This window comes from Nicotiana tabacum, chromosome 1, assembly GCF_000715075.1.
Source record: "Nicotiana tabacum cultivar K326 chromosome 1, ASM71507v2, whole genome shotgun sequence".
In the NCBI taxonomy this organism is placed as follows: Eukaryota; Viridiplantae; Streptophyta; class Magnoliopsida; order Solanales; family Solanaceae; genus Nicotiana; species Nicotiana tabacum.
In genome coordinates, this window is record NC_134080.1 from 65,293,851 (window position 1) to 65,310,750 (window position 16,900).

The 16,900-nt window shown below is 33.9% G+C and overlaps 1 protein-coding gene across 2 annotated transcripts; it reads left to right on the forward strand.

Moving 5' to 3' along the window:
* Positions 1 to 2,415: 2,415 nt before the first annotated feature.
* Positions 2,416 to 16,544, forward strand: LOC107824392 (carotenoid 9,10(9',10')-cleavage dioxygenase 1). Of its 2 annotated transcripts, none has more exons than XM_075251154.1 (13): positions 2,416 to 2,610; positions 5,548 to 5,688; positions 6,493 to 6,598; positions 13,294 to 13,559; positions 14,152 to 14,334; positions 14,472 to 14,550; positions 14,664 to 14,745; positions 14,836 to 14,898; positions 15,002 to 15,140; positions 15,431 to 15,740; positions 15,819 to 15,877; positions 16,003 to 16,158; positions 16,268 to 16,544. In XM_075251154.1, the coding sequence occupies exons 1-13, from the start codon at positions 2,503 to 2,505 to the stop codon at positions 16,376 to 16,378; spliced, it is 1,803 nt and encodes a 600-aa protein (XP_075107255.1). In that variant the 5' UTR covers positions 2,416 to 2,502; the 3' UTR covers positions 16,379 to 16,544. The 2 variants fall into 2 exon arrangements, with proteins under 2 accessions (XP_075107255.1, XP_075107256.1); XM_075251155.1 differs by having other exon boundaries at positions 16,051 to 16,158.
* Positions 16,545 to 16,900: the final 356 nt, after the last annotated feature.

Below are 16,900 nucleotides of genomic sequence, written 5' to 3' on the forward strand. Positions count from 1 at the left end.
GAAAGAAACCCAGTCAAGTAAGAAGTGATTCTTTGGTTCACATTGGGGATTATGATAGGGAAATCATGACTTCACTAGCAATCTCTACGAACCATAGAAATCAAACCTTCAGTGATCTGAGTCGGGTAAATGTCAGCACGATCTAATGAAGACATAGAAGAAACTTGGTTTCTGATGGACTCTCTATCATTGTAAAAAGATAGTTCAGCAGGAACAATTTCATCTACTAAAGGTTCACGAAGAGGTTCAGTGGGTTCTTTATTTTTAGATGAAGATCTTTGAGAAAGAGAACATCTGGTTCTAGAAGGTGGACTAGAACTCGTTGAAGGAATAGAAGGGCCTTGTGAAGATGAAGATCCTAGACTACGAAGTCTTTCTCCTATCCTACTTCTAACAAGAGCAAGAGGAAGGTTATCAACGATGAGGACTCTCTGAGGGTTAGGGTTTGAAGAAGACATAGTAGTACGAGGAAGAAGAAGACAACAATTGAATATTCTAAACCTTTTGTGAAAAAGACAAAGGTGAAAAGTTATATTTATAGTCAGAAGCAACCGTCAAAGGAAAAGGTGCAATGATGGAAACGTCATAATGAGAACTGTCGTTTCGTAATTGGTGAAGCCGTAAAAAAGCCTTAAAAGACGCTGAAAAATTGCAGAACCAACCAGGAGATGCCACGTGTCGCGGACATTAAATTGAAGTAACAGATGAAACGTCAGTTCCAGAGAAGAATTAATGGCGGCAAATATTCCGCTTTAATGAGATCCACTTCCCAAATATTCTATTGATGAATAAATGGCAAGTTGGAGGACTATCTGTATTGGGAAAAACTAAGTTCGAATATATAACTGATTGTAAGGTGACATGTCATGACACGTGGACTGGTCAAAGGATAACAATTGGCAGAGAATAATTAAAGAGGCACGAGCTTCAATAGGCACGGGCAGAGGTTCAAGAAAAAGCAGAAAGGATAGATGCTCGAACCTCTTGATGTTCGAGGGTCGTATTAAGAGAATGAATCTGATAGCAAAAAAGGGGTATAGATACATATAAATTAATAGGCATTAATTACGAAAAATGTTAGAGAATCTGTATTGAATCAAATATGTTTATCAATTATAACGTTACATTAAATGCCATTAATTATCAATAATGGCTCTATTATGATAGAAACAAAACGTATTACCTAGAGATAGCTATAAAAGGAGAGGACTGATCATTTGTAAAGGACACGAAATATTATTGGAATATATTGATTTACTTTGCTTTTATATTCAGCTATTATTTATTAATTATTCTAATTTATATTTGATTATCAGTAGCCCGAGTTCTTCTAAAATAAGCTTTGGCTGAAATATCGATTTTTGGTTAAACAATGGTGCCAGCTGGACTAGGAAGAAAAGCTTTAGATTGCTTAATGTCCCGTTCCGTTTCATACAATGTTCTTTAGTGGCAATAGAAATTAATGAGAATCTGCTGAGAGGGCTTTGATATGTATCTAGTGAGAGTTGTAGAAAAAATGGTGGAATTTTTGGTGAAAAGACAAAAGAGTCCTTACATTTAATGAGGTAGTAGAAAATATTAAGGGTATTTTAGAGAATCAAAAGATGTACACAATGCTAACCTACTATAATTATGTAGTAGGTGATTATAATAGTTTAGCAAAACCCATATATATATTTCCATGGTCAAAGTTGGAAAAATAGAGAATGTATTGTCTTCCCCCTCCCCCTCTCTCTTCAATTCATTGGTTACACAGGTTCCCAGTTAATAATTCTATCAATAATTGGTATGGTATAGTTGCCAAGTCGGACCAATTATAATGATGGAAACAAGTCAAGGTATATACAGCTTTTGTTTTCTTATTTTATTTTCTATTTTTCTAACCAAGTTGGTCTGAGGAGCTGTTTTTTACCTTAGATTGGACGATTATGAAGATTTTTATCTATTTAGTCCCAAGTGATAAAATTGAGCTGAAAACATCTAACACTTCCTTTCTCTCTCCTTCCCTCAATCGAAAAGAAAAACAACCGACAGTTCATTCATGCTAACCTGTAATAGTCATCTCAGATTTACTCTTAAAGATTGCTAAAAGTTACTCAACTAAAACTAGCATTCAGTAATTCAATAAAAAAACGAATGTCCCAAATGTACCTTATCATAACTACTATGCAGAGGAGTGGAGCTACTACTAAAACAAGCTATAAGCTCCTCGGTAAATTTAAAATTCATAAACTTCAATTTGACCTATGCTTGTAACGTCAAAAGACACCGTCAACTAGTGTCTGGTCATATTAGTTGTTAGCAATGTCACTTTCTATTGTGCAACTGATCCATAACGCAAATAGTAGATGTCTCTTTAGATGGAGGTATGATGCTCTATCTATAAATATCTCTAACTCTTAACACATTGTCTATTTCTTTTCCTTGTTTGCCCTTTTTCGGCATTAAGACATATAGTACATAGTGTTGCATTATTATTATTATTTCTAGCTTGGAAGAGAGATGGCTGCTTATAGTTATGCACTTCAAGTGAACAAATGCTCTTTGCAAAGGCCTTCACTTCCACACAAAATTGAGCATTTCAGTAACCCACTCTCAACTAGTTTCAAGGTAAACTATCCTCTTGGTTCAACATTTTTTGTGACGTTCTTTCTGGATAAGCTTTATTCATCATACAAACTAGTATTCCTTTTTGTCAATAATATTACTACTCTCTCCATTCCGTTTTATGTGATTCAATTTGACTGGTATAAAAATTAAGATTTAAAAAAAACCTTGTATCTAAATTAAGCTATAAATATTTGCATGACTACAAATCATCTCATTAAAAGTAAAACAAAAAATTATGTATTTTAATAATATTTAGAGCACCATAATTTAGTGCTATATAAAAAATTATAGCCAAAATAATTAATTTCAAACTATGTATTTTAATAACTTTTTAGATGTCTTGACTATTTATTTCAATTGTATAAATCTTTATTTTCAGGTCAAATTCAAAAAAAGATTAACTAAAACTTTATTATTTTTAGCCAAATGATTAAATAATGTAGTTCTATCCAAGTTTTATTGTAAATTTTATTCGAAAAAAATTATCTAAAAAAGTAACATATTTAAAAAGATAAAAATATATTTTATTTTTTACAAAAGATGCTACATATACAAAAAAAAAATCCACGTGGCAGGTGAGTGCACTCACACTCTTTACCACATCAGCATCCAGGGGGTAATGGCTTTCGAAAGGCCAAGTTGGAGGATAATTAAGATCACGAATAATTTAAGATTATAACTAATAATTCGTGACAAGTTTAGGGGGTGTTAAAGGTATATTGGCAAAGAAAAATGAATCATACTATTGAATAGAAATAATACTAGTACTATGTCTTTGACACATTTTCGAGGACATTAATTAAGTGAAAAAACATTAAAGCAACTTGGTTACTCTGACTAACTTATTTCACTAGTCACGTATCACACTGCATAGCTATTATTATAGGTTAGCCAATATGGGGCCATGACTATTCCTGCTCGGCATGTACTGTCCAGATTCTCTGTTAGTCATTAGTGCCACTGTGCTCAGCTAGATCTCCGAGCTCTCGGCCCACTCCTCAACCAAGTTAAGGCGATGCAAAAGAGCTGTCTTTATTGTGCTGGAGTGCTTACACATTTTTTTCTTACTCTTTCACTCTAATTTCAAAATTGTAACTTATGGTCTGTTTGGCCCAGTTCTCCAAGTAAAAAGCATTTTTTTTTATTCTAAAATTGTACTTTTTTCTAAAATTGTAGTGTTAGGCCAAGCTTTTAGAGGGAAAAAAGTACTTTTGAGTCGAAGCAGAAGCAGTTTTGAAGAACCAGAAAAAAATAGTTTTGCTCTAAGAGTGTTTTTTTGAAAAACACTTTTCAAAAAATACATTTAGAGGCACTTTTTAAAAACTTGGTCAAACACTAATTGTTGCTCAGAAGTGCTTTTCAAATAAATTAGCCAAACACAAATTGTTTCTCACCAAAAGTACTTTTGAAAAAAGCATTTTTGAGAAAAAACACTTCTCAAAATAAGCTGATTTTTGCAACTTGGCCAAATATACTATCTGTTAGGATCGAAATGAATCAGGTGTCATGCGGAAGCTAGTAAAGTAAACCTTGAACGACGATAAGTCCGACAACAAAAGAGAAATCTACCAAAAGAGACGCAAACATATAACGTGGTTCGGTCAATTAACCTACATCCACGACGGAGATGAGCAATCCACTGTATAAAAGAGAGTACAAAATATAGAGAGAACAACCTCACGAAGAGGCAAACACAAGTGACACAATAACACTTGTCTCGTAAAGTTCTCCGCCTAAACACGACTCTCAAACCCCATATGGCCACATTATGGATGCTGCTTAATGAGAAGGACGGATCTTCAATTGATAGAACTCCAAATATTTTCCTACAAGAAAATGGATTAGCCAAATATGAAAGAATTATATTTTCCTTCTAGGAAAAGAAAAACTCAATTATAGTAAATATATTGTCCTTTCCATCATGAAATAGGAAAACTAATTATAATAAAAAAAACCAGAACAACACCTAACACGTTTGATCCGGTTAATTACATATCCAATTAGTTCTGATCCATGCAAAAAATTCGACATTCCATTTTCTAAAACTAACACTATTATGTCATTTGACATACAATAATTTTTTATGCTTATTACTTATGAATTTGCACCCTTGAGTCCGTGGATTTTATTAACTACATACTACTCTTATATATGTAACAGGTTAGAAAAATTACAAATAGGTAGATGTGTATATTTAGATAAAACGTATGCAGGGGCGAATATACACCTTCGCCAAATGGCTCGTCCAAACTCAGTATTTTCAACATAGAGCATGACGTATATGTGAAAATCTACTAAAATTTCAATAAATATTTGATATGAACTTATTATTTTAGAAATATAACAAATTAAATACCAAAAACCTCAAAACGCAAGTTAAAATTATGTCGATCGGTCCTTGAAAGTATGCATTTGTATGTCAAACGGTGGTATGCATATACTGTAATAAAGTTTACAGTCCCTGCTCACTTCACCTCGGACCTAATAAACAAAAAAAAGAGTGAATACGTCCACAACCAAATCCCCCTAACTACTGACTTCACCTCCGCGTTTTGCTTTCTATGGACACAAAAAAGACCATGAATATGTATGTAGTACAAGAAGAATTAATTCAAATAGTCTGTATACCTAACCACTTAAATTAAAAATAAACCACGGGTGCATAATATGTGTATAATAATGTATGATCAGTGTACAATATATATATATATATATATATATATATATATATATATATATATATATATATATATATATATATTGGTTACTTTAAAAAATAAACAGTAAATCCGATTGGCTATTTGTATGAAGATTCCGTTGTATAATTAGCTAAGATGGGTCATTGTTCTCAAATCCTTTTCTGGGTTATTGTTATCAAATTGACCACCTAATTTGCTAAAGACAAGCTCATAACTTGCATCATTTGGACATGAACAGCCATTATTGAGGGACTTGGATCAGTTTCCAAATATTTCCGTGGACGTTACAAAAGCTATCAAGGAGACTTCTTGCAAATTATTGGACGCTTTTGTTGACTTCATATTTGAATTCGCTGACCAACCATTACTCCCGTCTCAGGTAATTTTCCAATGCCAATATCCGCTGTTAAAAAAAGAAGAAGACAATTGCAACTGTAGCTTCCAGTCATGACTCATGTGCTTCTTTTTTCATGTTACAGATAGATTTCTTTTTGCATTTCAACATATGAGCATTTTTTTACATGATATAAAAAAATATTTGTTTTATTTAAACAAAAAAAATATTTTCTTTTCATTGAAAAAGTATTTTCTTTTATTTCAACAAAATGGATATTTTCTTTTCAGGATGTAGAAAAAGTATTTTCTTTTATTTCAATAAAATGAGTACTTTATTTTCATTTTGTAGAAAGTGTACATTTTTTTACAACAACAATAAAAAAGAGTATTTTCTTTTTAGTTATGGAGCACAAATTTTAACGTTATTTTGGGTTAAAAAATAAAGTAACGCATTAGTTTATTTGGGTTTGTGTGAATTTTAGAAGAATAATTAAATTCTTTGAAGAAAATAGATTTTTGAAAACGTTGGGTAGTTGGGGGTGGTTGCGAGCAAGGAAATATGAGGACTTTGAGGGAGGAGGGGATGAGGAGAGTAGCATACAAAAATATTTCCTTAAAATAATATTTTCTACTCTTTAATCAAACACTAGAAAATATTTTTTGGAAAAAAAATTTTATTCACCAAACAAACAATGAAAAATAAATCATAAAACCACTCATTTTTCATGAAAATATTTTTCGTGAAAAATATTTTGCTTCGTACTAAACAAATCCTGTATCTTCTAACTTTGTTTCTTAGCACAGGAGGGATTTTTGAACCACTAATATATGCAATTAATTTTCACAGCGTAATTTTGCACCAGTGGAAGAGATCGGAGAATCTACATTGTCAGTAACTAGAGTTGAAGGAACGATTCCGGATGATTTTCCAGAGGGTGTTTACATAAGAAATGGTACGTAGTCCTCGGATTCATTCTGTACTCAAACCATCCATATATATATATATATATATATATATATATATATATATATATATATATATCTTTGTACAAAAAAAAAATATGCCATTTAGGGAAAAAGTAATAAAAAAGGAAAAAGATGAAAAAAGAAAGTTTAATCCCAGACTTCTGCTGTAGCAGCTATAGACTTTTGATTTTCATCACTCATAATCATTGAAATGCCTCATTGACCGTAAGTAAAGGGTTCATTAGCAAAATCTGGCTTCTTGCTTGAGCATAGAAGTCATTCAATCCCATAAGAAATTGATACAACTTTTGTCTCTTCATAAAGGCAACATAATCTCTAGATTTCTCACAGTCATAGGACGCTGGTACTAATGCCTCAAATTCATCCCAGAGGTCCTTCATTTTAGTATAATAGACTAAAACAGAGGAAATGCCCTGGTATAATGTTGCAATCTCTTTGTGCAAATTGAAAAACCTAGAGCCTTCTACCTTATTAAATTTCTCTCTTGGATCTTCCCAAACAGCTTGTGCACTAGCTCTAAATTGTTCGGAAAAAAATAATATTCCGCCCATTAATAATATCCACGACAAATAATAATAACAGAGTAACAATAATATCAAATATTTTAACGGAGTAAAATATAATATTCGAGCGGAGCAATATTACCATTATAATATTACAACTTAGTAGTGTCAAGAGACTACTACAACTTCGAAAGAAATAACACTTTTTATTTTAAAATACTACAATATTACTCACACTCACTATTTATCTCACAGACTACAATATGTGGATTACTCTCTCTAACTTCAGTTACTTCTCTCTCGTTTTGTTGTGTTTACAATGAGGCTATTTATAGCAGTAGATGGCCACCCAAGGAACCAATCAGGTTGTTTGGTTTGTGTTGCAACGCCCAAAATCGATTCCAAATTGGTTTTACAAATTGTTCTGCAGAGCCCACCATTTGCCTTTCTTTCAACCAATCGCTATTTTTTCTTTTTATTTTTCAGTTATTATTTGAGGACTGAACCCCACAAATCTCTCCCTTAATTTTGATTTTTTTTCTTCATTTCATGTCTTGATCTCAATCTCTGAAAATCTTCAAACTTGAGAGGTTTGGTAAAAACTATTTGCAACTTGATCATGAGACTTCACATATTTGAGCTCGACTTTCTTATTGGCAATGCATTATGATGAAGTGATACATTGTATCTATATGCTTGCTTCGATCATGATACACTGGATTCTTGGCAAGTGCATGTTCGGATTTATTGTCAATACAAATCTCTGTAGCTTTAATTTGTGGTAAATTGAGCTCTTTCAATAATCTTCTCAGCCAATTAGCATGACAGGTACAAGATGTTGCTGCTATATATTCAGTTCCACAAGTCGAGAGAGTAACAATTGATTTTTTCTTTGAACTCTAAGAAATAACAGAATCGCCCAAGAAAAATACAAAACCAGATGTACTTTTTCTATCATCAATATCTCCCACATAATCACTATCACAAAATCCCATAAGATTGAAATCACTAGAAGAAGAATAAAATAGCCCAAAATCAATCGTACCTTTTAGGTAGCGAAGAATTCTTCTAGCGACTTTTAAGTGAGTGGAGCTAGGAGCTTCCATGAAGCGGCTTACTACTCCAACTGCAAAGAGTATATCTGGCCTGGTACAAGTCAAGTACCTTAAACTACCCACAAAACTTTTGAAAAATGTGGGTTCCATCTTTTCTCCTTCATCAAACTTGGACAATTTTGTTCCACTTTCCACCGGTGTGTTCACGGGGTTGCAATCGAGCATGTTGAACTTCTTCAATATCTCTTTTGTATAGCTTTCTTGAGAGATGAAAATTTCACCATCTGCTTTACTTCTAGGCCCAAGTAATATGACGTGAGCCCTACATCTGTCATCTCGAACTCACAGGACATATCTTTCTTAAAAGCTTTAAACAAACTTGGGTTATTACCCGTGAAAATAAGATTATCAACATAAAGACAAATAAGTAAGATATCTCCATTAATATGAACTTTAAGGTAAAGAGCATATTCATAGAGACAACGAGTAAACTCATTGTCGTGAAAATACTTGTTGATGCAACTATTCCATGCTTGTGGGGCTTGCTTTAATCCATATAAAGCTTTCTTCAACCGCAACATTTTATCTTCATAGTTTTTGACCACGAAGCCCAATGATTGTTCAACATAGACTTCTTCTTCAAGATAATCATTCAAGAAGGCTGACTTGACATCTAGTTGATGATTCTTCCACTTCATTTGTGCCACCAAAAAGATCAGCAAACGAATCATCTTTATACGGGCAACAGGTGCATAGACTTCTTCATAGTAAATGCCTTGTCTTTGCTTGTAGCCTTTATCCATAAGTCGTGACTTGTATCTCTCCACATCTCCATCAGTATTCTTCTTTATCTTGTATGCCCATTTCACTCCAATTGCTCGATGACCCTTGGGAAGAGTTGTAACTACCAAGTGTTGTTCTTCTCTATTTACTCAATCTCCTCCTCCATTGCTTGCCTCCACCTTTTAATTGTAAAAGCTTCATCAAAGTTCATTGGTTTACCATCAGCAAAGAGACAACATAAAAAATCAAAATTAGTAACTTCTTATGTGTCCTCATAGAGCTCTTGAATACTCCTTGTCCTTTGCGGCTGTTCATTTGAACTTTATTGAGAAGAGGGAAATGCAACATTGATTGGAGAAGGAGGTGAAGTTGTATCCTGCACAAGTTCCACGGTCTCTGGTTCTTCTTCATCACCAAAGTATGGAAGAAAATCATATGAAAGTTCTTCCTGAGCTTCCCAATCCCATGCCAATTCTTCATCAAATTCAACATCGTGACTTACTACCACCTTGCCACTATTTGGGTTGTATAACTTGTAGCCTTTTGAACTCGTATCATAGCCAACAAACACATGTTTGACACTTCGATTGTCAAGTTTTGCTCTCCCTTGATGTGGCACATGAGCATAGGCTATGCTCCCAAAGATTCTCGGGTGCTTGACACTTGGATTTCTTCCACTCCATGCATCTTGAGGGGTTTGATCTCTAACATTTCTTCTTGGAGACCTGTTGTTCAAATAAATTGCACAAGAAATAGCTTCGCCCCAAAATTCCTTGGGCATACTTTAGCTTTCAGCATACATCTAGCCATATTAAGAATTGTTCAATTCTTTCTCTCTACAACTCCATTTTATTGGGGTGAATAAGGTACCGTTAGAGGGCGATGAATTTCATGAGACTGAAAGAAGTCATTAAATTCTTTTGAAGTGAATTTGCCTCCTCTATCAGACATTAAAGCTTTAATTTCATAGACACTTTATTTCTCTACAAGTACTTTGAAATTTTTAAAAGCAGCAAAAGCTTCAGATTTTTGGTTCAAGAAATAAACCCAAGTCTTTCTACTAAAGTCATCAATGAAAAGCAGAAAGTATTTACTTTTACCAAAGGAAGGTGGATTGATTAGTCCACACACATCACTATGAATAAGCTAGAGAGGCTTGGTTGATCTTGACATGGCCTCTTTTGGAAAACTCCTCCTTGCATATTTTTCAAGAAGACAAGCTTCACACAATTGATTGGATGGTTGATTGATGGTATCAAATGCACCATGTTCTTTTCTCCCATTGTTTTGAGTGCTTCAAAATTCAAGTGCCCAAATCGTGTGTGCCAATACAATGATTCATCTTGCACATTAGCCTTCAAACACTTTGCATCAATTGTCTTAAGATTCAAGAAAATAATCTATTCTTTTCCATATGCACTTCAGCAATTAGAACTCCACTTTAATCTCTAAGCCAAAGATGCATATTTTTCATGTGGATGTCATATTATTTTTCAAGAAGTTGACCCAAACTCAAAATATTACCTTTTAATTTTGGGACATAATAAACATCTTGAATTAACTTGTGGTCACCATTTTTACAGGAGATCAGAATCGTACATATCCTTTCGATTTGAATTTTTGAGGTATCTCCAAAGGACACATTACCTCTCACCATTTTATTTATCTCCACAAACTTTTCTTTGCATCCACACATATGATTGTTTGCAGAATTGTCCAAATACCACGAGCTACAATCATCCATATCTTCTTCCTTGAGTGTCATCAACAACGTTGATTCAACTTCTTCTTTATTGTTGTAAACAAGGTTAGTTTTTTCTTCAATATTTCTACGATATTCCCAAGAGTAATGGCCAAATTCTTGACAATTATGACACTCAATTTTTTATTTGCCATACCTTTGTCCATTATTTTCTTGGTAGTAGTCACGTCCTCTTCCTCCTCTTTGTCCACGAGCACGACCTCTGAATGTTTGGTGGATTTTAACTTCATTGTTTAAGTTGTTACTATTACTTCTTCCTCTTTCATGACCACCACTGCCTCGTCCTCGTCCGTTTCCTCCATAGCTCTTTTCACCTCCATAATCCTTGAAGGATGCTTGAGTTTTAAGAAGTTGCTCCAATGGTACTTCTTGTATCCTCTTGACCTTTTCTTCGTGGGCCTGTAAAGAACCCTCCAATTTCTCCACAATCATTGAGTCTAAATATTTAGACTCCTTAATAGCACACACTATAAAATCAAATTTAGGTGTTAAAGTGCGAAAGATCTTTTCTACCACACGGACATCTTCTATGTCATCCCCGTATCTTCTTAATTGATTTACAACAACCTTCACTTTTGTACAATAATCCGAAATGCATTCGGATTCTTTCATTTTTAAAACTTCAAAATCAGCCCTTAGAGTTTGAAGTTTTACCTTCCTCACCTTGTCAACTCTTTGAAGAGAATTTTGTAAAATCTTCCAAGCTTACTTTGAGGTAGTAGCATCTGCCACCTTCTCAAACATGGCATCATCCAGATATTGGTGGATGAGCGTGAGGGCTTGTTGATCCTTCTTCCTTGTCTTTTCCAAGACATCTTTTTCATTTTGAGGCAAAGCTTCCTCATCATCGAATTTTGCATACCCTCTGTCTACGATTTCTCACACATCTTGGGAGCCAAGAATGGCTTTCATACGTAGACACCATTTCTTATAATTATCTTTTATGAGACGGAAGTACTGAAAAGATAGTGGACCAATTATTCACCATGGCTCTAATACCACGTTGTTGGAAAAAAAATAATATCCCGCACAGGAATAATATCCACGATATATAACAATAACACAAGAGAGTAACAAAGATATCAAATCTTTTGACGGGGTAAAATACAATACTCGAGCGAAGCAATATTACCACTATAATATTACAACATAGTAGTGCCAAGAGACTACTACAACTTCGAAAGAAATAACACTTTTTATTTTAAACACCTCACTATAATATTACTCACACTCACTATTTATCTCACAGACTACAATCTATGGATTACTCTCTTTAGCTTCAGTTGCTTCTCTCTCATTTTGGTGTTTACAATGAGAAATGCAGCTGCTATTTATAGCAGTAGATGGCCACCCAAGGAACCAATCAGGTTGTTTGGTTCGTTGCAAGTTGTAAGATGGCAACGCCCAAAACCAATTCCAAATTGGTTTTGCAAATTGTTCTGCAAAGCCCACCATTTGCCTTTCTTTCAACCAATCACTATTTCTTCTTCTTCTTTTTTCACTTATTATTTGAGGACTGGACCCCACACAAACACCACTCCTCCAACAAGTTGTGGAGTTACTACATTCATTAGCCATGAAAGTACAATTGCATTGCACATCTCTCATTGTTCCCATAAATTTTCACGAAATTTCTCCTTTTTCCATGTTCCTTCTACAAGTCCTAACTTATTCCTCGCAAAGCTATCCTCATAGAACGATTCCATATAGTATAGTTATTCATACCTATTAGTTCAAACGAGATCAGTTGAGCTCCACTCGTATCGGAAGATCGAAGACACAACGGGTGATTGTGAGGCAAATCGACTCCAAATTCTTCGTTAGCTTGAGTACTACCACCAACACTTGCATCTACACATGTAGCAATATTAGTCAAAATATTTTCAACATCGTCTCCCATGGCTACTGCTTCAATTGACGAGAACTTCGTTGTTTGATTGATTGTATGAACTCACAAATTTCACTAAATAGCAATGCGGATCAATAAACGAGACTAGAATTTTCCAAACTAGTTGCCCTGATACCATGTTAAATCTATGGATCTGATGGAGCAAACCCTAGCTAGAAGAGCGGAAGAAAGAAGATTAGCAAAGAAGGAAGAAATGAGAAAAGTGATATTCTGTTATTAACCACCCAAACACTGTACAATCGACTCCTATTTATACCCTTTACAAACTAGTATTTAATCTCTAATTAACGATCATTAAATAGTCTAAACTATCTGTAATACAATAATACCACATCAAGTAAACCCTTTCATAATACAACATTTTACAAAAAAGTAATTACTAAGCGTCTGGACAATATTTGAGTTAAGATTGGAAAAGTATTTGAAGAAGAATTTTAAAAAAAAAAAATTGGAAATTGAAACTTAATTTGTTTGGACATAAACTTCACTTGATTTTTTTTGTGCGCGTGAAAGCTTAGTTAAATATTTTGGGAGGGAAACCCAGTGTTTCAATAACTCGCTTGAAAGATCAAATACAACTCAGTATTTACAAATACTTATAACAATGGTTCACTTATATATATATATATGGTGTGGAGCATTATTGCAGGCCCAAACCCTCTGTTTGGAGGGCTAAAATCGACAAGATCTATATTTGGTGAATCAGACCATATGTGGGTTGAAGGAGAAGGAATGCTTCACGCGTTGTACTTGAAGAAAAATGGAAGAATTAGGGGCAGCTGGAATATATTGTACAAGAACAAACATGTCCAAACAGATACTTACAAAATGGAAAAGGATAGAAAAAAACCAGGTTTTCTTCCTGCTATTGAAGGCGATTCTCCTGCTGTCTTACTGGCGTACCTTCTAAATGTGGTATGTACTAGTAATACTCCAGCAAAAAACCTACGTATACTAAGTTTAGGGCAATTGGGAACAATATTGTAATGTTTGCCAACAAAATCAAGTTGTTGCCTTTTGTTAAAATTTACCACCAATGTTAATTATGGTTGTTGGTAAAAAGTTGTTTCAAACAATACGCCAATATTTTTCAAGGGAGTTAAGTCATATGAACTAATAAACTCGCACTAGAAGAGGTACTTTTATACGTCAAATAAGTTGTGATACATCTACACATTTTAAGGAGAACTGGTTAGATTAGGGTTTACGTTATAATTAAATAAGATATCCATGTCATGTAAATTAAATTTCGTCCTGGTGTTGGATTAATTTTTACTTAAGTACAGGTTCATAACCAATGACAAATTAGCCCAACTCTTTTGTTATCATTTTAGTAGGTTCTCCTGACCCAGCTCATTTTTCTACTTTGCATAGTATCACAGCATAGACTCCTCCAAATGCTTCAGAACCCATTGTATTTCACTCTGCAAGCATATATATGATACTAAATTTAGAAATTTATATGATGGCAAGAGATGATTTGAGCAGTAACGTCTTTGATTTGCAGTTGAGGTTTGGCGTGATAGACAAATACCTGAGCAATACTAATGTATTTGAACATGCAAAGAAATATTACTCAATTGCTGAGAACCATATGCCTCAAGAGATCGACATACATTCCCTAGAAACACTGGAAAATTGGAATGTTATAAGTGGATCTTGGACCAGACCATTCACAAGCCACCCCAAGGTATACATTGATGCAAAGACAAAAACATATATAAGTCATTTATACAATAAAATACAATAACATACTTCTTAAAAGATATCTATTACGTATCCCTACTTAATCCTTTTTTGTTGTGGATTTCTTACATTAATACGCAGAAAGCACCTGGCACAGGAGAACTTGTTGTAATAGGTATTGATGCACAAAAGCCTTATTTTGAACTTGGTGTGATTTCAGGTACCTTATCTCCCTATATATGTTTTTCTTCATATTTAATTGGATTTAATTTGTTAAGAATCAAGATTTCGAACGAAGACCTATGTTTTAAATCTTCGTCAACCCCCTTTCAGCTGATGGAAAGAAAATGGTTCACAAAGCGGATCTCATGTTCGATAGGTGTACAGTTTGCCATGAAATAGGAGTCACACAAAGGTAAAATTATTTGCTAATTTTAAAATTATATGATAGTAATTTTTTACTTATCCATAGCTAACTTGGTATCCTATGATCTCAAACATGTAGATACAATGTGATCATGAATTTCCCACTAACTATTGACATAAGTCGACTTGTTCTGGGAGGCTCGTAAGTGTAAATGTTTTTTTCTTTTCACTCGAGATTTACATTGATTTAATGACAAGCCTAGTTTATTAATTACATCTGCTATATATTGTGATTATATATGTAGGTTAATGAGGTTTGAAGAAAACGGATACGCAAGAATTGGTATAATGCCACGCTATGGGGATGCCAATTCCATCAAATGGTTTGAAGTCGAACCTTGTTGTGTATTTCACATCATTAACTGCTTCGAAGATAATGATGAGGTACTTAAATATTTTTATCTTGATTCAAGATGTTTTACCAAGTCTAACTTCTATACTTTTAATATGATTTTCAACACTATCAGGTCACTTGAAAGTAGTTACTTACATGTAACTACCCACAAAAGTAAAATTAGTAACCTAAAAAATATGTCATTTAACTTTGTACATGATGTTAAATTATGATAGTGTAAAAATTGCATTAGGCTGTTAGTGTATAGGAGTTAAATCTTGTTCTATTTTATTTTACGTGAACCAACTACAGTATTTAATCGAAATGCTCTTTTGCAAAGGTGGTGGTGAGAGCATGTAGAGCTCGTCAATCAGTTATACCTGGACCTAATTCTAGAGTCAACCACTTTGAGAAATGGTTAAAGGGAAGAAGTTCCAAAGATGAAAGAATTGAATTCACCAAAGAATCAACTTTTCCTCGTGTTTGTGAATGGAGATTGAACATGAAAACTGGAGAAGTTAGAGAGAAGAAGAATCTATCTGGTGACGAGTTTGCAATGGAATTCCCTTTGATCAATGAAAAGTTCACTGGATTTAGAAATAAGTTTGCTTATCTACAAGTTGTTGAGTCAACAGAAATATCTGGCTCAGGTATAAATTTCGACAGCCTTGTTACTTTTCTTGGAAATAATTAGAGCTTGTGACTCATAATACTATAAATTTTAACAGGATTCACAAGATTTGGAGGAGTAGCCAAGCTTCATTTTGAAGAAAAAAGAATCCCTACGGTAATTATTTATGTATACTATACAATATAATATAGAGAGGACAAAAAGTGCTAGTACTTTCATATACTAATTAATCTATTTCCGTGACCAAATTTTTTGACTTTGGAATTGGGAAATATATATAGGAGGAAGAAGATGAATTGATTAAAGCTGAATATCACATGTTGCCGCAGAACACCTTTTGTTCTGGAGCTTCCTTTGTTCCAAAACCTGGAGGCGTCGACGAGGACGATGGTTGGATCATCACATTTACGCATAATGAAAATGAAAATATTTCTCAAGTATGTAAAAATTTGCTTGACGAGCTCTTTTTTTCTTTATATATTTGTGAAAATACAGTACTGGAATTGAAAGCTAATTAATCCACGCCTATTAATTTCTTTGTTGCAGGTTTATATAGTTGATGCAAAGAAATTTACGAATGAGCCAGTTGCCATAATCACATTACCAAGTAGGGTGCCATACGGATTTCATGGAGCTTTCATGCCATTAGAGTCTTAGTATTTACATCACTCAAAAGCTTGTCAGTATATATATAGTATTTTCTTTTTGTATTTTTCAAACCTATTTTAGAAACACTTTTTTTGAGCTGAGATTCTATCATAAATAACTTCTCTGCCTTACACAAGGTAAAGATAAGGTCTGCGTACACCCCCATCTTGTAAAATTCTGCTGCGTATGTTACTGTTGTTGTATGGTGTTGCGACTAAAAACACCCACGCAAGTGTACGCGATCGTCAAGTAGTAAAGTAGTGAGTAGAGTATCGTTCCCACGAAGACTTGTGATTAACTATTGACTGATTCAAACTCAATTAACTTATTGATTCAAGAGATTTTTCACAAAATATAGAAGTCACTAATTTACTACCTAAAGCTATCAAGCAATGAATTAACTAGAAATCAACCAAACAAATAGCAATTTCATATAACAATCAGTAGGAGAGAATATTCCAGGGTTACGGGTTAGCTAACAATCGTGTTGCGTTCTTGGCTTAAAATGACTAATTGATTTATCTGGGTTGT